General features: G+C 49.0%; 2 protein-coding genes across 10 annotated transcripts; one reads left to right on the top strand and one right to left on the bottom strand.

The window, feature by feature from the left end:
- The first annotated feature begins 2,360 nt into the window (after nucleotides 1-2,360).
- On the top strand, nucleotides 2,361-9,130 carry LOC103717654 (protein TIME FOR COFFEE-like). 6 transcript variants are annotated; one of them, XM_026808662.2, is made up of 13 exons: nucleotides 2,361-2,784; nucleotides 2,883-3,266; nucleotides 3,420-3,577; nucleotides 3,673-3,976; nucleotides 4,065-4,467; nucleotides 4,570-4,621; nucleotides 4,707-4,799; nucleotides 4,889-5,153; nucleotides 5,253-5,328; nucleotides 5,413-5,488; nucleotides 5,566-5,922; nucleotides 6,019-8,443; nucleotides 8,619-9,118. In XM_026808662.2, the coding sequence occupies exons 1-13, from the start codon at nucleotides 2,685-2,687 to the stop codon at nucleotides 8,621-8,623; spliced, it is 4,698 nt and encodes a 1,565-aa protein (XP_026664463.2). In that variant the 5' UTR covers nucleotides 2,361-2,684; the 3' UTR covers nucleotides 8,624-9,118. The 6 variants fall into 6 exon arrangements, with proteins under 6 accessions (XP_026664463.2, XP_026664462.2, XP_008804347.2 ...); XM_026808661.2 differs by having other exon boundaries at nucleotides 2,362-2,784; nucleotides 2,895-3,266; nucleotides 8,590-9,130; XM_008806125.4 differs by having other exon boundaries at nucleotides 2,362-2,784; nucleotides 3,456-3,577; nucleotides 8,590-9,130.
- Nucleotides 9,131-11,316: 2,186 nt separating this feature from the next.
- LOC103717653 (protein TIME FOR COFFEE) lies at nucleotides 11,317-18,205 on the bottom strand. 4 transcript variants are annotated; one of them, XM_008806121.3, is made up of 13 exons: nucleotides 17,796-18,205; nucleotides 17,299-17,697; nucleotides 17,018-17,175; nucleotides 16,623-16,923; nucleotides 16,123-16,540; nucleotides 15,975-16,026; nucleotides 15,817-15,891; nucleotides 15,480-15,735; nucleotides 15,327-15,393; nucleotides 15,171-15,246; nucleotides 14,702-15,085; nucleotides 12,191-14,597; nucleotides 11,317-12,065 (listed from the first exon to the last, which is right to left on the bottom strand). In XM_008806121.3, the coding sequence occupies exons 1-13, from the start codon at nucleotides 17,890-17,892 to the stop codon at nucleotides 12,040-12,042; spliced, it is 4,716 nt and encodes a 1,571-aa protein (XP_008804343.2). In that variant the 5' UTR covers nucleotides 17,893-18,205; the 3' UTR covers nucleotides 11,317-12,039. The 4 variants fall into 4 exon arrangements, with proteins under 4 accessions (XP_008804343.2, XP_008804342.2, XP_008804345.2 ...); XM_008806120.3 differs by having other exon boundaries at nucleotides 11,317-12,046; XM_008806123.3 differs by having other exon boundaries at nucleotides 11,317-12,017.
- Between the last annotated feature and the right edge of the window lie 4,068 nt (nucleotides 18,206-22,273).

Here is a 22,273-nt window from a genome sequence, read left to right as displayed (position 1 = left end):
TTCATGAAGTAACGAGCCTTCCACCATTTTTAAGTCTTGTCAAGCCCCTAAGACAAATTGGCCTCCGTGGAACCCTCCACCATGAACGCTCCCCCACCTTTGATAATTCCCAGGCCAAAACGGGGATATTTTTATATGTATCATTGATACCTTAAACTAGTTAGGATTACTACCGCAGAATTTCATGATAAAATACTTATAATCTCAAACAACAGCAGTAAGAATGCTCTTTCTTTAATAGATGCACTCGCCTCGAATATTACGTGAATGGAAGGGTGCAAGCATCAATACCATGACTAGAATTGTAATAATGTAATTCTAAACAATCTTGTCGTGTGCAATCTCTCCATCTAACAAATAAATAATGATATGTAAGCAGTATTATAAACACAAGTCCATTAAAAAAAAAAAAGCATCTCATTATTAAACTAGTATGCTAAATGATAGCATACTCGATACAAATAAAATATTAGCGTATAATATAGTAAAAGCGTGTGCTTTTCTAACGTCGGTTTCGTGTACGGCGCGGATGCAAGGGATGGGATTCCTTCCCAATAAAAACATGATCTACATTAATTTATTAGATCTTCTCAGACCTTAAAAAAGAAAATCCCAGGATGCATTCTTTCCAACCAAGAAAAACCCAAAATATTAACAAGCACAGCTGTTCGCCATGATTAATCGATTAAATATCTCTTCCCATTAAAGAATGAAATTTATTAGGCCACACTTTTGTCCCCATTCTGCCTTCTTTAAGGCCCACCCCCACCCCCTTTTTGTGGGTGTCTCTCTCTCTAGACTTTTTTTTTTTTTTAGAGAGGGGCTGGTACAAGGATGGAGAAAGCCAAGGTTAATATATTTGTTTGTGGGATTAAAAAAGAGAAAGGACAAGAAATAAGACCATAATAATCACACCACTTCCTTCTTCTCTCTCTATCTCTTCTCCTCCGCGGCTCGAGCGGGCGAGAGAGAGTCTACGTCCGCTAGGCTGACGTGGCATTATGGCACACGTGGAAGCCTCTCACGCTTCTGGAGTCTCATCCGTCCGAAGGAGGAGCGGGCGCATGCGACAAATGCGATCGGTAGGAACCCAAGCCCTTCGCGGGCCCCACCAGCGCCCGGGCCCACAACCGAGGATTTTTTAATGCTAAACTAATATTTAAAATATTATTAAGTTAAGCTGATTATTTAATGCCGTAATTAATCTGATAACGTGATAATTGAAAGATATTCGGTGGCAGTCGGCGTGGGAAAGCGGGAGCCGATGGGCAATCACCGGATCCGAGATGACCAATGAGATTCCCATAGCGCGCCACGTGTCCATCCGACAAGCTCGGCGGGACACGTGTCGGGCTGCAGGTCTCGGTGATGTTTATAGAGCGCGTGGATTTGATCCAGGGAAAAGGGCCGAGTGGGCGGGCGGGTTTCGCTGAACCGTCCGTAGCGGTCCACGAGATGCATGTGATCTGTCCCGTCTAAAGTGGGAACTTTTCGTGCCATTAAGAGTTCGATCGACGGCTCTGATCAAATGGAGCGTCAAACAAACCAAAAAAAAAAAGCAACGCAGACTTTGGACGGTGTTGTAATTTTTAAAAATTTTATTTATTCTGGGGCGGTAGTGAGGTGGTGGGACCCGATGACGTCGCCGAGAGAGTCGGACAGAAAGGGGGCGCGAGGGAATAGAAGTGGGCCGCACCGGCGCCTAGAAAAAATTCCGTGACTATTTTGGCTTGGAATAGAGCAGGAGATCTGCACCGTTGGAATGATGGAGATGGACGGACCGCATGGCTCGGTATGATCGAAGCGGTTGATCGTGTCTGCCAGCTAGGCCTCGCTCGGCAGTTTCAGCGAGTATGTCGCCACCTCAGACTGGAGATCGGGCGGAATCGAAAGATCTGGGCCGTTGGCTAGCCCTCATGTCGCTTTCCTGGTGGGCCTCGAATCAAGAACGGAAGGCAGTGAGGCTACCGATCAAGGGAGATCGAGAGCATGACTGGGCCCCCGAAGCCCGGGCGACGGGCTATAACCGGTACCGGTACCGCCATACCGGACCTTCTGTGATTCCCTTGGCGATATAAGGTCTTGTGTCGATCGCTAGACAACAAAGCGGATAACTGAACCAAAACGAGTAATTGGCGGAAAAGAAGTGATATTTATTACACGTGGCCACTTGAGCCGTTCTGGTCCGGACTCTCTTCGCTCAAGCGAATCAGACGGTGCATAGTTCAGCCACGGTGGCACCGGACCAATCACAGCCGACGGGAAATGGATGCACGGGATTGAGAGACCGATAGGGGAATCGATCCCGTCCGTCGGCTGGCGCAAGGAGTCGGGTTGCGGGAGCGACGAAACCGAAAGGAGATGAGATGGGCAGCAGAAAAGGAGGAGAAGAAAGCAAAGAGAGGAGAGAAGAAGAGAGAGAGAGGGCAGACGAGAGGGCAGCGGAGGAGAAGTGGGAGATCTGGCTGGAAAAATCCCTCCTTTTTCCGATTTCTCCCAGGATTCCGACGAAGCTTGGCGATCTAATACCTTGGAGGAGTCTATTCTCTGCACCTTTCTATCGAAAATCCGTAGAGAAACGGCGGAGATCTACTCCGGATATCGGTTGTCGGAGGAGTAAAGGGATGGACGATGAGAAGAAGCGGAGAGAGGGGAACTGATTGGATGACAGAGATCGAAGGGAGATGGAGAGGAATCGGGAAGCGAGGAGAGGAACCGGGGCGGCGGTGAATGGTGGGTTGTCGAGGAGGAGGCAGAGGAGCAGCAGCTTGAGAGACTGTCCTGGTCCGATTCCTCAGATCCGTCTCTCTATGTTTTGCTTCCTTTTTCCTGTCCTTTTTTTTGGATTTTAATGGTTCTTTTTTTGCTGAAAATATTTATAGAGGAGGATGTAGGGATGGAGATGGCGGAGACGACGAGGCTTCGGGATCGAGGGAGCAAGAAGGATCGAGATCGGGATAGATCAAGCCGGAGCAAAAGGAGGAGAGGCGAGAGGATGCTGCACGGGAGCAACAAGGACGAAGGAGACGACAGCTCCGATGAGAGCGTCGACGAGGAGGAGGACGAGGAGGAGGACATGTCCGTGTCCGTCCGGCTGCCGCCGCCGCCTCCAAATCCGTCCTCCTCCTCCTCTTCGCTATCTCAGAACAACCACCACCAGCACCAGCCGAACCGGAAGAGCTTGCCGGTCAAGGTCCCGAGGACTCCGCCGGTCTGGAAGGCAGACGAGATGATAGGATTCTCGGTACCAAGGAAAGCCCGGTCAGGTAGGGGAAAAGGGGGGGGGGGGGGGGGGGGGGGAGAGAGAGCGAGTAGATATGGAAGGAGAAAAAGAATTTGTTTTTGATTTATTTTTTGTTAAATTTAGAGCTGGTTTGTTGAAGCCTTTGGTTTTATCTCTCTCTTATTTGGTGTTGCAGCATCTACGAAAAGGTCATATGAATGTTGGGTTTCAGGTGGCTCTGGAAGTGGAGAGCAGATTCAGTGGCAAGCTTCGACCTCTCCTTCGAGGCTCAGCCCTGCCTCCACCACCCAGATCTCACCCTCCTCCTCCAACGCCTCCGCTCGGAAGAAGATGGTCCTGTTCCTTTCTTTTCGTCTCAGTATCTTTCTCTCGCTTTAGCTCTTACCGGCCCGTATACAAGCTTTTCCTCACGGTCTCGTTTGTTTCAGAAAGAGTTGAATGGATCCAAGCACCGGCCGCCGAAGGTCTCCAAGTCGCCGTCTTCGATCCAGGAGGACATCGAGATCGAGGTCGCCGAGGTTTTGTATGGGATGACCAAACAATTCCAATGCCCACCGAAGCAGGAGACCTCGAAGATTGATTCAAAGGACACAAATGGTGGGTCTGGCAATGAAGCCAAATCCAGAATTTCCTCTCCAAACTCGATCTCCCCTACTCCTCCGGCATCTCTGCCGTCATCTGTTCCTCCCCCCTCCAATTTTAGCTCTAACCCCACTTCTTTGCCTACTGCTGGTGCGCAGCGTCCATGAAATATTTATTTTATTAAATCGATTTATGTTTCCGTTTTTTTGCGACTGAGGGTCTTATTGGCCTTGTGCAGCTCCAAAGGGGAAGAAGCCGAGGCCTGTGAAGCTTGAGGAGGAAAGACCCTCAAGTCCGGGGGGCCTGCGAGCACCAGAGGCTTCTAAGATGGAACCGGAGCACCAGATGAAGGAAGAGGCTTCGTCACTGAGATCAGAGAAGAACACCGCATGTCCAATCACTGGAAACGGTGGTGGTTCAACTGATGTCTCTGTTCCTCCTGTTGCGGCAGCCCCCTTTGATGTACAGCAAGACTTAGCAAAAATAGGAGACGATCCAGTTCCTGATTCTAAGCTTTTGAAGGGAGAACCAGATGGCCAAAATCGGATGGAGAACCAGGAAGAACCTACTCCACCTGAAAAGGAAACAGTTCCCTTCACTTATTGGGATGTCAGTCGTAGTGAAGAAACCACAGCAAAAGCGTAAGCTTCGAGATCTGACCAGTTGTTTGTCTTGTTTTATATGCCAAGATTCACTTATATTTGTGAGATGGATTTCCGGTGTTTTTTCGGTTAATTTTGCAGAGCTCCGGCAGCTGATAGCCGTCGGGAAGAGAAATTCTGCATTGATCTAATGGTGGGTACCTCTTCGATCCATGAATATTTCTTGAGAATTCTTTGGGCGGCGATGGATATTGGGGCAATCTGTGTGTTTTTTGCAGGCTCCTCCCCCTGGGAAGTTATCTCCCGAGAGGTACAACTCGTGCGAAATCGACGCAAATCCCAGGTCTCAGGGTCCAGGAGGGATCGAAATGGTGAGGGACCTCAGTAAGTTTACTTGTAGAGGTTCGCGCAATGGTAATTTCGGAGCTTTTGGTCTAAAGTTTGTTTTTTTTTTTGGTAGGCTTTGAAAGTGGACATTGAGAAGAAAGAAGAAAAGGCAGTGGAGAAAACAGAAAAAGATGGAGTGATTCTGGATGATAAGAAGGTTGACAAGTCCATGCAGGAGGAATTTGAGTTAAAGAAGCAAAGGGTGAAGGAGACGACCCTTCTTGACCTGCCAATTGATATGGGGAAGCCAGATAAGGACAGCCTTAGCAGCTGCAAACTCCAACTCCAGAAGCAGCAACAGAAGTCACCTAGGTTGGAGCCAAAACAAGAGAAGGCTGGTAAGAATTCTTGTTGAATCATCTCTCGCTCTCTCTCTTGCTAGTTTTATCCTTTTTACCTTCAGAGTTCTGACATTGATTCTTTGTTCCTCTAATCAGTCGTAGCTCCATCTGCATCGCCCCCTGCTATGCCAATGACAATTGCAGGCTGGCAAGAAAGCCTTCCCCCTTTTGGGTGAGCAATTTGTTCCTTGTTCTTCGTTCTAAATTTGTCATGATAATGTCTGGAAAGATGATTCATCTTCTTTTTCGTTACCAGGTACATGGGTCAAGTTCCATCTCTGCAGGCAGTCGTTCCCATGGATGGGGCTACAGGTGCTTCCAATAGCTTACAGGTCTCTTTCCGTCCACTCTCCAGGCTCCCCTTCTCTTTGTTTCTCCTTTCTACATCCCATGGATTGTTGTATTGCAGCCTTCCAGCTTCGTCTCACCAGAGTCTCGCCCGAAGCGCTGCGTGACGCACTACTACATCGCACAGAATATTGGTTACCACCAGAGATTTTCAAGGATGAATCCTTTGTGGCCTGCTGCAGCTGGCGCTGGTCCACTATATGGAGCCAAGCCATACAATCTCAATGCCTCGCCTTCTTCAGATGGGAAGAATACGGCCTCCTTTCAAGATAACAAGGGAGCGGCATTTAAGGGACCACCCTCGAAGGAGGAGATGCTCGCAGCAAATAATCCCCACACCGAAGCAGCTGCCGAAAAGAAGCAGCAGCAGCAACTTCTCCCACAGATACCCCGGTCTGGATCAGCAACCAATATGCTGGTATGGCGTTTATCCTCGTTTTACTGTATCAATGTGAGAATGCTGATCGAAGAGAGCAACTTCTGATGCTTCCACCAAAATTATCCTTTTCTTCAGCATGGCCCGACGTTCATCTTCCCTCTCAACCAGCAGCAAGCAGCAGCTGCCACCCGATCCGGAGCATCAAAATCTACTCCAGGGAGTGGTAACGGGTCACCTTCTTCTAGCGCCTCTGGTTCTGCGATTGCGAGCGCTGGAACTGGCGGTGGATCGGTGGCACCTACGATGAACTTGAGCTTTACTGGCCTGACCCCGAATGAGGCTCAATATCTGGCGATGCTACAGAGCAATGCGTACCCATTTCCTATCCCTGCACATGTTGCGGGGCCTCCGCACTTCAGAGGAGCAAGTCCTGCCCAGGCAATGCCCTTCTTCAATGGGCCCTTCTACTCTTCTCAGATGCTTCACCCATCTCAGCTCCACCAGCAGCAGCAGCAGCAGCAGCAGCTGCTGATGGGACCACAAGCACCTCCCCGCAGCCAACAACAAGGCCACCATCAGCACACAAGCACGTCGAGTGGATCATCATCCTCCCACAAGCGTCCACAGCCACCGCAGGCTCTGGGAGGTGGGGCCGGCGGTGCTGGTGGAAGCAATCATGGCTTTCCAGCAGCAAACCAGCAGCAGCACTTGGTGCCCCACCACGCACGGCGACAGGAGGGTGATAAGCCTTTGGAAGATAGCCCATCAACCACTGATGGAAGGAATCCTCTTCCTCATGCTCAGAAGAACATCTATGCTCCCAATTTTGCCATGCCGATACATCCTCAGAATTTTACTTTGATGTCTGCCGCGGCTACAGCAGCAACATTGGGTGGTGGTGGGGGGCACGGTGATAAGCTCACATCATCCCAAGCTTTTGCTATGCCCTTTATCTCCTTCAATGGGGTTGCCGCTGCTCCTCCAGGCCTTGATTTCTCTTCCATGGCGCAAAACCACGCCATCTTTCAGGCCCTCCCTGAAGATGCCAGACCTGCATACAGCCAGATAAATGCTGCTGCTGCTGCTGCTGCTGCTGCTGCTGCTGCTGCCGCCGCCCAAGCAGCACAACAGAAGAAGGCCCACCCTGAGGATGGGAGGTCTTCAGTTGGGGACTCAATGAGTACAAGTACTGTTGGTGAAGAGGAAAGGAAGGTGATTGCAGGCAGCAAAGCTCCTGGCAGTAGTAAACATTCCTTTAGCTTCTCTAAACCGGATGGTGGACCTCCCTTCTCTTCCATGCTTGGCAACAGTGTCATAGACGGCTCATCTCGGACCTTGGGTCTCATCCCAGCTCCTGCAAACCGTTCTTCTGGTGCTGCTTCCGCAACCACTTCAGCCACTGAAGTGCCTGTAGTTAATATTCCCAATTCTCAGCAGCAGCAGCAGCAGCAGCTTCTTCAACTTCAAAAGCAGCAGCAGCAGCAGCATCAGCAGCAGCTACAGATGCAGCACCAGCTCGCAGCCATGAAGTCCTCTGGCTCAGAGCGTCTTCCTGCGGGCTCCAGTGTGTTTCCTCAAGCCTTGGCTGGCTTTCCTCAAGCTCTCATCCAGGGTGGCAGCTGCTCGCAGTCACCCCAGTGGAAGGCCTCCATTACAAGAGCAGCAACGCCTGCCCCTCCCCAGTCTTCTGCTCAACCGGTGGTGAAGAACAATCCTCCTCCCCAGCAGCAAGGCAGAGCACCTCAACAGTCTTTTCCTGCTCAAAGCCACCAAACCCAGATATCTTTCTGTGTGAATTCAATGAAAGCAGTGCCTGCTGGAGGGACTAGCAATCCATCATCCTCATCTGCTCCCGCCATTGCCGTGGGTTCTCCCCCGAATTCAGTCGCCAAGAGTGCGAATGGGAACCCACGGGCTTCTGCTGGTATGAAACTTGGTTCATCGGCCGCCGCCGCATTATCACTGCCCCAACAATCATCCGCCAAGAGTTGTGTGCCAAGCTCAGGCCGGAAGTCTTCTCCGGTGAACAACAACCGAAATGCGCCCTCCGTACTTGGCCACTCCCACATCGCTCCTGCCCCAAATTCCAGCACCAAACCGCAGCAGCAGCAGCAGCAAGCTCAGCAATCACAGAAGCAGCAGCAACCATTCCCTCAACCTCAATTCTTCTTTTCAAATTTCATGCAGGCCCAGCCCCCTCAATCCAATGCCGCCGCCGCCGCCGCCGCCGCCGCTGCCGCCGCCGGATATTATCAAAGACGCCCATCCGAACGAGCACCATCTCAACCGGCTCAGCAGCAGCAGTTGAACTCGACACCAGGCTCTTCCGGCATGCTGCCCTCTGCTCTAACGACTGATCCTGCAAAAGCAGCAGCTGCAGCGGCGGGCAATGGCATGAAAGGGATGCCTCCACCAGGCCTCCTCCATGCTGCTCATCTTGCTGCGGCTGCCCAGTCCGCCTCCGCCGCCACTCACCCTTTTCTGCCCGCCTCATTTCCTTATCTCTCCGTTCCGGCTGTCTCCTTGAAGCCTGCAGCAGCCGATCAGAAACCTGCAGCCGGTAATTAATTGCCCCTCACTCTTTCGATCTTCTTCCAGAAAAGGATCGAGCATTTGATCCTTGGAGAAGTAAACTAGTAGTAAATACTCGTAGTTGGTTCTCGATAATGGAGTTCTCATTTGTAAAGAAACGCTTGGTTTGCCCAGGGAATGACAATTCGCATGCATGCTGGCAGCCTGAGAAGAGATGACGGTCGAAATTGTTGCCGCCGAGGGAGTTCATCCATTCTCGTTCCTCCTGAGGGGACCTGGCCGGCATGCCTGCTGTTTTGGAAGGAAAGAAGGCCGTCACTGTCTATCCTCCATGCCCGTCTTTCTCCTTTTTTGTAGTTGCTGATCCAGGAAGCATCGATGAAGGAAAGATGGTGGTCCACCGCGATTGGCTAAAAGGATGGACCAGCTTTACCTCTATCTGTTTTTTTGAATTCGGGTAATGCTTTCATTCCCCTCTCCCAATTTTTTCTTTTTTTCTTGCTTCCCCCTCTTGACTCTAGAGCTAGGATCAGGGAGAGGTAGAGAAAAGATTGGGCAGAGAACAATTTGAAGAAGAAAGGACTTAGATGTGTAATTGTTTTGTGTGGCGGCGGTCAAATGCCGACCACGACTTCTGATTTCATATTTTTTTAATATCTAAAGAAGAAATACTGAAGACGCTTAATTTAGCTTCTTCTAGATCTCCCTCTCCTAATCGTTTTCTATCCGATACTTGTTTTGGTTGTGTTTAATTGTTCATGCTCGCATGTGATGTGGTGGCTCCCACGGTTCCACGTTGGGTTTGTCCAAGAGACGGGATTTTTGAAAGCAAGCCGGGTTTGTTGAATGGAGGCGTGCGTCGCTCTCTATTGGCTCCATACTTCCACGTGGCCTCTACCGTCCGCTACCACTTTTGTCTCCTTGTCTCATCCTTTACGCAGTAATATAATATCGATATTATTAAAATAATAGTTATATATTTAAAAAAAAAACCCCTTAATTGTGGGGTAGTATTCGGAGTAGGCCGTAAGGCAGACTTTTATTTCTTCTCCCGGTGGAGCCGACGGAGGGACCTGCACCTCCTCTAAAGCTCTGAAAATATCCTTTTTTTATTCACGATAGGATGGACCCACTTTTTTTTAAAAAAAAATTCTCTTTATGTGATTCCACACCTCCGCACATGGGAGAAAGGGAAAGGGGGAAAGGCCCTGCTTTGGTTTGCCGTCGACGTCATCGAGTCCGAACCAGACCGCCGACCTGGGCCTACCAAAGCTGGGGGTATAAAGTGGGTCCCGCTCCAAGAAAGCAGCTCTCGTCCACGCGTCTCCTTGCTGTCTTATAAAGCAAGGGTCGTGATCGTCCCCGTTGCACTAAGTTGGACGGCTTGGATGGGGAGTTGGGGGGGGTGTTGGGTCAGGATAAGGTGCCGGGTTTTCCCTGGTGTCTGGTCCACGTGTGCACCGCAGAACGGGGCTGCTACAAGGCTGGGTCCCGCTTGAGGGCACGATGCCACCGGGGACCACACAAAAAGGTAGGTGGGAGATGTTCCTTTCCCTTCTTTGGGATGAGGCGAACTTTGACCGCGACGCGTGGAGGAAACAAAAGAAGAGGTGAATGAGAGTGGGAGGCGGGGCCCGCCTGCCGGTGGATTTAATTGCTGCAGAGAGCTTGGATCACGGTAATTAAAATATCTGTTAGTAAAGTTAGAGGAAAAGGGTGGGGGTGGGGGTGGGGGTAATAGCAATAAATGGAAAGGATCCAATTTCGAAGGGAGTTGGTGGATCTCAGAATCGTACAACAGCGAGTGCTTCGGGGAAGAGGGCGCGCACTGTTCGGCAACTGCCACGTCAGGGACTGCAGTGGTTGCTGGGCCCACATTAGACCGGCCATGTGTCTGAATAGGAGGATGCCATGTTGGACGCGGTGCGTGGGAGAAAGGGTGTCTCTTTTGGGGGCATATGAGAACGGGAGCTTACGTTATTAGGTGTTATCGGATTGAGTTTTGAGCTAATCGATCGGGCTGAGTTAGTATTATTATAATAACCTACTAGAATTAGGTTTTTAATACAATTTTCAATAATTTATTATATTTCTTTGTCCGCTCACACGATTTAATTCAAGGAAGAGACATGTTGGTACTCAAAACTCATGTACTCTTCTCTTTTGAACTTAGAACTTTGTTAATCAAAATTCGAGAATTTCTCCTTAATTATTTTGGAACGATATGAAGTCATGCAAGAGATTTCTTGTAGAAGGCTATTTGTTCTTTGGAATTGGATTAATGTATACTATAATTATAGTATTAAAACCCTCTGTAGCCAGAGATGTCAGACGAAAAGATCATGAAACAAAGAACACACGAGACCCCTTTGGTTTCCTCACAAACGAACTCCATTCGATTTTTTTACCATACTATATATTATTTTTATTGGGCACAATGCCACAATCTGAAAACATCGATGGCAGGCTAACAAAGAGGTGATAATTCTCTAGTTAGCCTCCTCCGCGCTTCTTGCAAGCAACGACACAACATTTTTCTTACCGCCTAACAAAGAATGCAAATAGAATTAGCAACTCCAAAGATAAACAGACGTAAAAGCAACAAGTACCATTGAATAAAACAGATCTACTGTGGGCACAGGAGAAGGCTCATTTGTGCTCACCGCTCGACCAATTTATGTAAGAGCCTTCAGGCTGATAGATTGATCAGAACGAATGAAAACTTCGACATAATTCAGAGTTGTAGCAAAGAATCCTGCTGGCCAAAAGGAAGACAAATCTCCTTCGCTTACCCCTGGAGCAGGACAGCAGGCAGCAAGATAACTTCTTTCGAAGCTTATGAGGATCGTTCGCAGCTAGGAAGGCGCGACAGCCGTTGGAAATCTCAATCATATACCTCGCTGAGCAACCAAGTCACTAGATTTTCTTAACAATGGAAAATACACCGATGTCCTTTTAAGTTAACATAAACTAATATCCATTAGCGAGCAATCCATGTATAGACATCCAAAACCTCACAAACAAATGCCACAACCCCGATCCTGCACCTGCTTATGCCCAGACCATCTTCAAATGGAAAACAGATACGACTCGCAAGAATTATCAACAAGAAAATAATCTAAATTAGTCACTGTCATCCTTCCCTCTTTGATGTGAAGTTAGAATAAATTTGAAGAGAAAGGCGTCCAGGAGGGTAGAAGGGCATCAGACAACCGACTACAAAATTGAGACAGGAGGAAATTCTACTCAACGCTGCTGTTTCCAAAAGTCTTTCGTGCTCGTCTCCCCCTCTCCAAAGTCTGAGCCCCTCCTCTCACGGTAGCAGAAAAAGGATGGAAGACAAAGGGCACGACCCGCCCCGAACATGAAGGCAGACCCACCGTCTCCCTTCCTTTTTCCTCCTCTTCTTATCCTTTCGTTCGAACTCTTCACCAGTGCAAACGCCCAGGCTCAGCTGCAGCAGCCTCTTTAGTCTTTAGAGAATCGTGCTGCTGGCCACAAACAAGAGAGAAGATGGCTTCCAATAGCGTGCCTGGGCATCGGTGGTCCATTCGGCCTCAGCGGCAGCATCGTCATCTCCATCCTCATTATCTCTTCTCAGGCTGCCAGCATGCATGCAAATGGTCATTCCCTGGGCAAACCAATCGTTCCTAAAAAAATGAGACCTCCATAACCATCGACACTTCCGACCGCAGCCAACACAACTACCACCAACAAAATAATGAACCATTTTAAGAAAAGAGGAATGGAGAAGATAGGAGAAAAGACTAATTACCGGCTGCAGGCTTCTGATCAGCTGCAGGCTTCATGGAGATAGGCGGCATCATATAAGGGAATGAGCCAGGGATGAGATGGTGGGGAGCGCCGGAGGCAGACTGGGCCGCCACAGCAAGATGCGCAGCATGCATAAGGCCTGGAGGGGCCAGTCCCTTCATGCTGTTATCAGCGGCGGCCGCAGCCTTTGCAGGGTCGTTCGTCGTGGATGCACCAGCCGGCATTAGAGCAGAAGGTGCAAGGGCAAGCATCCCGGTGGAGCCTGGTGTCGAGCTTGGCTGGTACTGCTGCTGCTGCTGCTGCTGTTCGCATGGGCGTCTTTGATAATACCCGGCGGCAGCGGCCGCTGCTGCAGCAGCATTGGATTGAGGAGCCTGGGGTTGAAGCAATGTATAGGCAGCATTGGAGAACATGAGCGGAGCATTAGGGAATGGATATGGTCTGGGTAGCTGCTGAGGCTGATACAGCGGCTGCTGGGGTTTAGAACCAGAGCTAGGGGCTGAAGTGATGTGGGGGTGGCCCAGAATGGAACTCTTGACAGATGATTGCGGGGGAAGAGGAGCGGCCGGCTGACCAGGTCTCGTACTTGCTGAAGCCCGTGGACTGCCACCAGCACCACTCTTAGAAACTGAATGGGAGGGGGAGCCAACGGCAACAGCTGCGGTGGCAGATGAAGATGGATTGCTAGATGCCCCAGAGCGATGCTGTCCTCCTCCGGTGGATACCGTCTTCATGGAACTCGCACCGAAAGATATCTGAGTTTGGTGGCCTGGGGCCGGAAGAGGCTGCTGGGTGGCTCTGCCTGCTTGCTGCTGGAGATGGTTGTTCTTCACTACTGGTTGAGCAGAGGTTGGGGCAGGGGAAGGTGCGGCAGCTCTTGCGGTGGAGGCCTTCCATTGTGGCGACTGGGTGGGGCTGCCGCCATGGATAAGGGGATGAGGGAAAGCGGGAAGAGTTTGGGGGTACTTGGTGGAGCCCCCAGGCAGACGCTCGGAGTAAGCACTTGCACCGTTGCTTGATGCAGAGGACTTTGTGTGGGTTGGCGTAAGATGTCGCTGCTGCTGCTGAAGGTGCGGATTCTGAGGCTGAATTAGCTGCTGCTCTTGCTGTTGCTGCAGCTGCTGCGGTTGGGAATTCAAAAGGTTGGCGGTGGTCGTGACAGCCGATGCGGCCAAGGGAGTGGCACCACCAGATCGGTTTGTAGTTTGACTAGCGTTGGAAGCAGCTGAAATGAGACTCAATGTTCGAGGTGCGCCGTCGACGACGCTGCTGCCAATGACGGAAGAGATGGCAGGCTCACTGTCCGATTTCGAGAAGTTAAGAGAATGCTGTGAACCACCACCGGCTGGAGCTTTGCTGCCCGCCATCGTCGAGTCGCCAGTAGCAGGCCTCCCATCTTCCATGGCCTTCTTCTGCTGAGCTGCTTGGGGGGGAGCAGCAGCAGCTGTGGCGAAGTGGGGGTATCCATGCCCCGCTGCCTCAGGGAAGCTGTGGAAAAGGGCGTGATTTTGCGCCATGGAAGAGAAGCCAAGGCCTGGTGGAGCTGCTCCAGCGCCACTAAATGCAAAGGGCATTGCGAAACCTTGGGACGATGCGAGTTCCACTTTCAGCACCTGGTTCCGTAGCGGTTGCTGCTGTTGATGATGCAAAGGTTGCTTGTCGCTCTGACCCCCACCGCTGCCCGATGTTGCAGCGGCCGTAGCATTAGACATCAAGGTAAAATTCTGGGAATGCATGGGAACTGGAAAGTTGTTGCCATAGATGTTCTTCTGTGCTTGAGAAGCCCTACCATCAGCAGTTGGGGGGCCGTCTTCCAAGCCCTTGTCTGACTCGTGCTGCCGAGCCTGGTGGGGGAGCAGGACCTGCCTCGGATTTGTAGCTGGAAAGCCAAGTGAATTGCCGCCGCCACTCGCTCCACCTCCCAAAGCCCGCTGTGATTGCTGCGGGTGCTTCTGGGAGGACGATGATCCGCTTGATGAGCTTGGCTTATGGTGGCCTTGTCGGGCATGGGGAGGTTGTTGTGGCCCCGGCAGATGCTGCTGTTGGAGTTGCGATGGGTGGAGCATCTGGGAAGGGTAGAAGAAGGGCATTGGTTGGCCAGGACTCGCTCCCCTGAAAGGTGGAGCTCCTGCAACATGCGCAGGAATAGGAAAAGGGTACGCATTGTTCTGCAGTATAGCCAGGTACTGAGCTTCATTTGGGGGCAAGCTGGCAAAGCTTAAGTTCATGGGAGCTGCCGGTCCACCAGCTCCCGAGCTCATCGCCACCGAAGCAGAGGCACCAGAAGCTGGTGCCCCATTGCTGAGCCCTGGACTGGATTTTGCCGCACCAGATAGCGTGGCAGCAGCGGCCATGGCAGCTGCAGCAGCCTGCTGCTGGTTGAAAGGAAATATGAACGCAGGGACGGGCTGAAAACAAGAAATAGGGTGGAAAAAAGAGAGAAAAGAATGATTAATTTCCCCGTAAAACATATATAAAGTAAAAGAGAAAGAAATGAGGATAGAAGACTCACAAGAGCATTGGCCGCTGAACCAGGCTGGGGTGGATGTTGGTGGGCTAGCTGCTTCCTCTGCTCAGCATCCACGGTAGTATCATTGGTCGACGGCATCCTCTCCTTAGAGGAAGGTCCAGTGAGTGAAGACACCGCTGCGGCCCCCTTATTGTCTTGCAAGGAGCCCGCATTCCTCCCTGGGAAGCCGCCTGCAAATCCATCTGAAGGTGGCACAGCATTGAGATTGCATGGCTTGGCCCCCTGTATTGGCGGCGTGGTGCCTCCTCCTGAAGGCCAGAAAGGATTCATCTTTGCAAGCCGCTGGTGGTAGTATATGTTCTGTGCAATATAGCTGTGCGTCGCACAGCGCTTCGGGCGGGGCTGCGGAGAAACGAAGCTAGGAGGCTGCAATATCACAACCAATCAGACTGGAAATTTAGAGGGAAAAGCAGCAAGCAGAAAGCAGGGTGCAGGAAGGCGCAAAGAAGACCTGTAAGATATTCGAAGACCCAGGTTTTCCATCCATGGGAATAATTGCTTGCAGAGATGGAACTTGACCCATATACCTGTTAATTGGAGGAGGAGGTAAATCACCCCAAATCTCAACAGAGCGACACAGAAAAAGGAAACAAACAAAATTCCTCACCCAAATGGAGGAAAACTTCCAGGCCAGCCTGCAACGGTCATCGGCGTAGGCAGGGAAGTAGATGTTGCTGCGAGCAATTACGGAGGAACCGACTAAAAATCATAGCTCCACATAACAAAGAGAGAACATGGATATCTAAACGAAGGCGATTACCGGGCTTCTCTGGTTTAGGCTCCGATTTAGGGACTTTTGCTTGCTGCTTCTGGAATGGCAGCCTGGCGCCATCGAGGCTGTCCTTATCTGGTTTCTCCAAATCAATCTGCAGGACAAGGGTCCTCTCTTTACCCGTCTGCTTCCTTGAATTGGATTCCTCCTCGGTGGAATTCTCAACCATCTGGTCCTCGTCAAGAGTTTCATCTGCTTGTGGTGCCTTTTTTTCTTCCTTCTTCTCAATGTTCATTTTTGACACCTAAAAGAGAAATAAAACTGAGTCAAGGAAACTAAAACACTCTAAAAACTTCTACAAAAAATCTGCAGCCGGATCGCCCACCATGTCAATCTTAGAAACCTGCGACCTGTGATCCATATCGAAATCACACACTTCATCCCTCTCTGGAGGAGGAACCTGAAAAAATAAGTAAATTCCTTTAATATCTGATGCTGCTCAACTAGTTTTTAGGCACTTTTGAGAATCCCAGAGGCACCCACCATAAGATCAATGTTAAACTTCTCTTCGCGGGCAACATCACCCACTGGATCTCTGCAAAATTGAACCCAGAAAAACATTGAGGATCCCTCTCGAAAACCTAACGTACAGTAGAAATCGATGGCAACCAATCAGATCTAAAAAGCTTACGCCTTTTTTGCGGTTTCTTCACTACGATTGGCAACCAAATCGGCACAAGAAGTTTCATTTGCAGGTGAAGCAGCTTCTTTATGGCTCTCAATCCGATTTTGACCATCCCGTTCTCCCTCCAAAAGCTTGGGATCCGGGATTGAATCGTTCTCCATCTTTGCTGAATACTGCTGTACATCCAAGGCGGCCACAGCCACCTGAGCAACAGAGACATCAACTGAACCGCCGCCGTCTTCGATGGCAGGAGAACCAGTGTTCTTCTCTGATCTTGGCGATGAAACCTCCGTCTTCATCGGTTGCTCAGACTCCAACTTAGCTGAAGGCGACGCAGACGTGCTCGGAAGAGCGATTAAGCCAACTGGACTCGTGGGGCTTTCATTCTCAAATTTAATAGGCCTTGGCTTTTTCCTCTTTGGAGCTGCAAAATGGCCGCCACGCCATTAGTCACCTAGAGTGAAAAATTAGAAGGAAAAGGTAAGCATTTGGCGCACCCTGCTTACCAGTAGCAGACAAGGAGTTGGGATTAGAACTGCAATTGGAAGGGGGGAGAACAGATGTCTGGGATGCTGCGGGAGGAGAGGAGATCGTGTTTGGTGAGGAGACCCTCGACTTAGCATCATTGCCTGAACCGCCATTAATGTCCTTGGAATCAAGCTTCTGGCTCTCCTGCTTTGGTGGGCATTGGAATTGCCTGGTCATCCCATACAAAACCTCGGCGACCTCGATCTCGATATCCTCCTGGATCAAAGACGGCGACTTGGAGACCTTGGCGGGGCGGTGCTTGGATCCACTCATCGGTTTCTGAAACAAACGAGACCATGAGCGAAAGCTTGTATAGGGCCGGTAAGAGCTAACGCTGGAGAAAGATGATGAGACGAAGAGAAGGGAATCGGACCATCTTCTTCCGAGCGGAGGCGTTGGAGGAGGAGGGTGAGATCTGGGTGGTAGAGGCAGGGCTGAGCCTCGAGGGAGAGGTCGAAGCTTGCCGGGGAATCTGCTCTCCACTTCCAGAGCCACCTGAAACCCAACAGTCATGTGACCTTTTCGCAGATGCTGCAACACCAAACAAAGAGAAAGATAAAACCAAACTCTTCAACAAACAGACTCTAGATTAGAAAGAAAGATCAAAACAGTTTTTTTCTCCTCCCATATCTACTCCCCCCACTTTTTCCCTACCTGAACGGGCTTTCCTTGGTACCGAGAATCCTATCATCTCGTCCGCCTTCCAGACGGTCGAAGTCCTCGTAAGCTTGGTCGGGAAGCTCTTCCGGTTCTGCTGGTGGTGGTGGTGGTGGTTGCTCTGAGGCAGCGAAGAGGACGAGGACGCCGGATTTGGAGGAGGAGGAGGCGGCGGCGGCAGCCAGACGGCCGCGGACACGTCATCGTCCTCGTCCTCCTCCTCCTCCTCGACACTCTCCTCGGAGCTGTCGTCTCCTTCGTCTCTATTGCTCCCGTGCAGCATCCGCTCGCCTCGCCTCCGCTTGCTCCGGCTTGATCTATCCCGATCTCGATCCTTCTTGCTACCTCGATCCCGAAGCCTCGTCGCCTCCGCCATCTCCATCCCTCCATCTTCCTCTGTCAATATTTTCAGCAATAAAACCATTAAAATCCAAAAAAAAAAGCAAAGAATAGAGGGAAGCAAAGAATCGAGAGACGGATCTGCGGAATCGGACCCGGAGAGTCTCTCAAGCTGTTGCTCCTCTGCCTCCTCCTCGACAATCCACCGTTAGCCGCCACGGTTCCTCTCCTCGCTTCCCGATTCCTCTCCATCTCCCTTCACTCTCCTTCATCCAATCAGTTCATCTCTCTCCGCTTCTTCTCATCTTCGCACCCTCCTCTCCTCCGACAACCGATATCTGAAGCAGATCTCGGCCGCTTCTCGACAGATTTTTGCCGGAAAGGTACCGAAAACCGACTCCTCCGAGGTATTCGATCGGCAATCCTCGTCAGAACCTTTAAAGAAATCGAAAAAGGATGGATTTTCCGGCCAGATCTTCTTTTTCTCCTCCACCGTCCTATCTTCTTCGCCTTCTCTCCGCTCTCCTTCTCTCCTTCTCTCTCCTCTGGTTTGCTTTCCCCTCCTTTTTTCTGCTGCTCGTTTCACCTCCCTTCGGTTTTTGTCAGTCCCGCAACCCCACTCCCTGCGCAGGCCGACGGACGGGATCGCCCCTCCACGCCCTCACTCCAATCCTGTGCGTCCGATCCCTCTCCTTATCCGACGGCCGCGCTTGTGCGGTGCCACCGTGGCAAAATTCTCCGCCGTGTGATTCGTTGGGGATTAGAGTGGCACCGATCCGCCACGTGTCGTAATAAATATCGCTTCCTCTTTTTTTTGGTAAAATATCGCTTCCTTCTTTCACAAGATTAGTCGCCTGGCAGGTCAAAACGGGACAGGTTGGTTATCGGCACCGGCTATAGGCCGTGGCCAAGGGCCCGGGGAGCTCATGATTTCCCCTTTCAGTGGGTAGCTACCCAGCCTTTCCTACGCTTCCACGCTTAACAGCGGGGTCCGCGGCGAAAGAGGAGGGGAGGGGGATCGACGGTCGAACTCTCGTGATCCCGTCCCCGATATACTGGGAACCGTTCGATCTCGAGGATGATGTGGCGAATTGCCGTACGGCAGAAAATGGTCGAGCCGTGGCTTGCAGCGGCAACCGTCCGATTCGTTTGATCCGACGGTGGCAGTGATCCGTTTGCTGCCTGGAGGCGGACGTCACGGAATTCGCCACGGGTGTGTGGGGCCCGCTGGGACTGCTGCCGATCGGGGTACAATTTCCTCGCGGGGGCCTTCTTGGGCGTATCTCCCACGTGGAGTTATGACGACGTCATTCGGTCCCACTTCCCGTCACCACCACCGCCACCGCACTGACTGTTCAAACGTCGAAAAAAAATAAATAAAGTAAAAAACTTTGTATGATGGTTGTTGGTTTGTTATTATTTTTAAAAAAAATAAGTCTTTAGATTATAACTTTTTTATTCCGAAGACACGATAACTTAGTCGCATAATTATAGTTCATTTATTTAAAAATGGATAATTCCAAACCCAACAAATGCATCATTTGGCTTTTCCAACTAAAGTCAAGCTCTTGTTTTGTTGACAAATGAGCTGCTGTGTCTCTTTGGAAAGTGCAGATATATAAATGAACAGAACATTGGGTTGGGTGTATGTCCATGCACGCACGTATGTTTATGAGTATAGCACAGATCGCAAAGCTCTCCGAACTCCATCGCTTGCACAGATCTTAACCAAGATGACACTGTTTCATTGGCACGTGGATCCCCTGATGAGCTTGCCATATCAGCTGGTGGCTGCCAACCTGTCACGTCCATAAATTAAAAAGGAGCAAAGTTACGGTGCCATGTGGCAGAGCCAACGCAGGATTCCCTCGTCGTTTATGGACACGTAGACGCCAACGCGATTTCGCGCGTCGTCTTATATGTGGTGGGTCCCGGAGCTCCATGGGACCCACCTTGTCGGAAGTCCGAATCCCTTTTGCTCATGCTTGTCGCGTGCAACGCGCCGGTCCGGCCCTCACTTTCGGAGGAGTCACGTTCCCGTCTACTTATCTGCCACGTCACCACAGACTCACTCTTGGAAGGTGAGTGTGGCATCGTTCCCGCAAAAGAAGGATTCCTTTCCTTCGCACGATTCCACCATAATTATACTTTAAAAGTTGTGCAATGGATGGAAAGAAAATATCTGAATAGCTTTGGGATATGCCGAATACGATCCAATAATTTGACATCGAAAAAAGAAAAAAAAATCGGAACCTTCTGAGATTGCGAACCAAATTTAGAAGCAAGCTAATATTTTACCATTCACCGCTCTGGCGGTACATATCCCCCATATCAATTCTCTTTTGTTGAATTTATTTGGTTCACAAAAAAAAAATTACATGAGCTATATATTTTTTAAAATATTTTAATATATTATATATAAAAATATTTTACTATATTTGGTTGACCATAAAAAAAATAGCATAGAAAACATACTTTTCTAAACAACTAATATTTGGTTGGGTATTTGCTTTCTTAAAAAAAATTATATAAAATATTTTTTATGTTATTGATAAATTAAGTAAAAAAATAAACCACTAGGATGAAGGGTATTTTTGTGGGAAAAAATAATTTTATCTTAATTCTTTGGAAAAATGGGTCTCCCATGTCCTATACGATTTTCTATTTTTCAAGACAAGGTGAAACTTATTTTTATAAAAAAAACTACTTTCTCATCTATCTTATTTGAAACTTTCAACCAAATATAAATTATTTTATTATTTTTTTTATTGACCATCTTTCCTCTCCTCTTCTTTCGGCAAATCAAAGGAATCGTTTGTTATTGGGGCATCAATTAATTAATTAGTTCGAGGCAGCCAAGCTTGGCATGAGCTTTGGTAACCCCGGCATTATTTTATTACCTTCTATTTTTTAATTAGAAAGAATACTTATAGAAATTTGGAAGTCCCCAATGTGATGTTTTCGTTGCAAGACAAGTGAGAACATTCATCCACTTGAGAGATATCCTCTTAAATTCTTGCCAATTACGGGCAAATTAATGGGGTTTCTATACTGTCAAAATGGTGGAATGGATTTATACCATGGAATAAGGTTGGTCCTATTCCATTCAATTTTCATTTAATTCTTAACCACTTTACAAATACCCAAAAAATCCGATGACAATTTGATTTTTGTGAGAAAATTCAAGATACAAAGGATTTTAGCTTGTATTAAATACATTTTATTTCCTCCACTTATTTCTTAACCAAACACAAAGCATGCCTCTTTGGGAGAGTAGACATATTCCTTTTTTTTTTTTTTTAGGTACAACGGCTACTCACACAACTTTTGCATGAGTACGGCCAATAATGGCAAGAGAAACGAGATGGCAAAGAGGAGGAGGGGCTACTATATAACTCTTCCAAAAAATCTCTTCTAAATGTTGAGCAACAAAAGAGACAGTCCAATCTACATTTCTATTCATCTTTCGGAACACATGAACAGCCAAAAATAAGCCACAATCTGTCACCAACCTGTGGATGCCATTAAGCAACGGGAGTCCATCCCCACACCCGTGCTCGTCCTGTATCCACTCAGTCACCATAACACAGTGTCCTTCAAAGTAAATGCTAACAACACCCGAGCATGTCTCGCATAGATGATGTCTTCCTATGCTGCTCTTGGCTCTGCTGCTATGGCAATCATGTCGAAGGTGCGTCGCCCCAGCTGCAATTAACTCGGAGTCACGACTTCTAATCACAAAGCCCACATCTCCTCTGTCTCGTAGACATATCCTTTCAATAGAAGGGATAGTCCCTGTTCTACAAGTAAGCACCCTATGACTAATAAATAGTAATTCTTTCTTGTTGTCCCTAAAATCTGCCATAGAATAAGCCTATGTGACAAAAGCACGAGCCTTTATACTATAATTTTATTTTATTTTGATCAATGGCCAATCTGTCTTTTTTGCAGTAGTTTCTCGGAAGATGGCAGTTGCTCAGAAAAAAGTAATCTAAAATTAAATAATCTTTAAGGAGATATACTTTCTTTTTAATTAGATAGACATGTTTCGATTTGCATGCCTGCCTTGAGATAACGCAGGTAGTCATGGACCCAAAGAGCTTAATTATAAATCACAGCACCATCATTATCATCATGATTAAGATTAACTCCAGAGTGTAGGCTTGTTTATGTTATTATCGTTCAAAACAGCAGATATAGTCTCTGTGAAATCGACAAAGGAGTATGATGTGCATCTCCTTTCGGTCTGGGAATTGTCAAAGATGGCCATAATTCTTGGTTTCACTCGGACCGAGTGGCGGAAAGGTGAGAGGAAGGATGGATCATTATTTTAAGGGTCCCACGTACCTGTTATTGCATGCCTCGATTCAAAAGCTAATGGAAAGCTGCTGAAGAAACGGAGCCGAGTTGACGGTTCTGCATTATATTATCAGAGCATCAGCATTGTGCTATGGGATTTTAGTAACATACTAAGGGGAGCAACTGCTTTGTGGAATTGTTTACGGTAAGTAGGAAGAGGCAATGTTTCAACTTTCACGGAAAGGTGACATGGACTTCAATGCATCTGTGTTTTTTTTAATTTTATTTTCTAAGATTCTTTGTGGGGTAGGTGTTCGGCTTTTCTGGATGAGGA

Source organism: Phoenix dactylifera, unplaced genomic scaffold (genome assembly GCF_009389715.1).
Source record: "Phoenix dactylifera cultivar Barhee BC4 unplaced genomic scaffold, palm_55x_up_171113_PBpolish2nd_filt_p 000722F, whole genome shotgun sequence".
Taxonomy (NCBI): domain Eukaryota; kingdom Viridiplantae; phylum Streptophyta; class Magnoliopsida; order Arecales; family Arecaceae; genus Phoenix; species Phoenix dactylifera.
This window is presented reverse-complemented; position numbering and strand designations above follow the sequence as displayed.

Coding starts and splice junctions, on each gene's coding strand:
- LOC103717653 (XM_008806120.3), bottom strand. CDS start 17,892: ATGGAGAGGAATCGGGAAGCGAGGAGAGGAACCGTGGCGGCTAACGGT. Junction 16,541..16,622: donor CAACTCCTTGTCTGCTACTG/GTAAGCAGGGTG, acceptor GCCATTTTGCAG/CTCCAAAGAGGAAAAAGCCA. Junction 15,394..15,479: donor GCCTAAACCAGAGAAGCCCG/GTAATCGCCTTC, acceptor AATTGCTCGCAG/CAACATCTACTTCCCTGCCT.
- LOC103717654 (XM_008806124.4), top strand. CDS start 2,685: ATGGAGAGGAATCGGGAAGCGAGGAGAGGAACCGGGGCGGCGGTGAAT. Junction 3,267..3,419: donor ACCAAGGAAAGCCCGGTCAG/GTAGGGGAAAAG, acceptor TTGGTGTTGCAG/CATCTACGAAAAGGTCATAT. Junction 4,800..4,888: donor GTCCAGGAGGGATCGAAATG/GTGAGGGACCTC, acceptor TTTTTTTGGTAG/GCTTTGAAAGTGGACATTGA.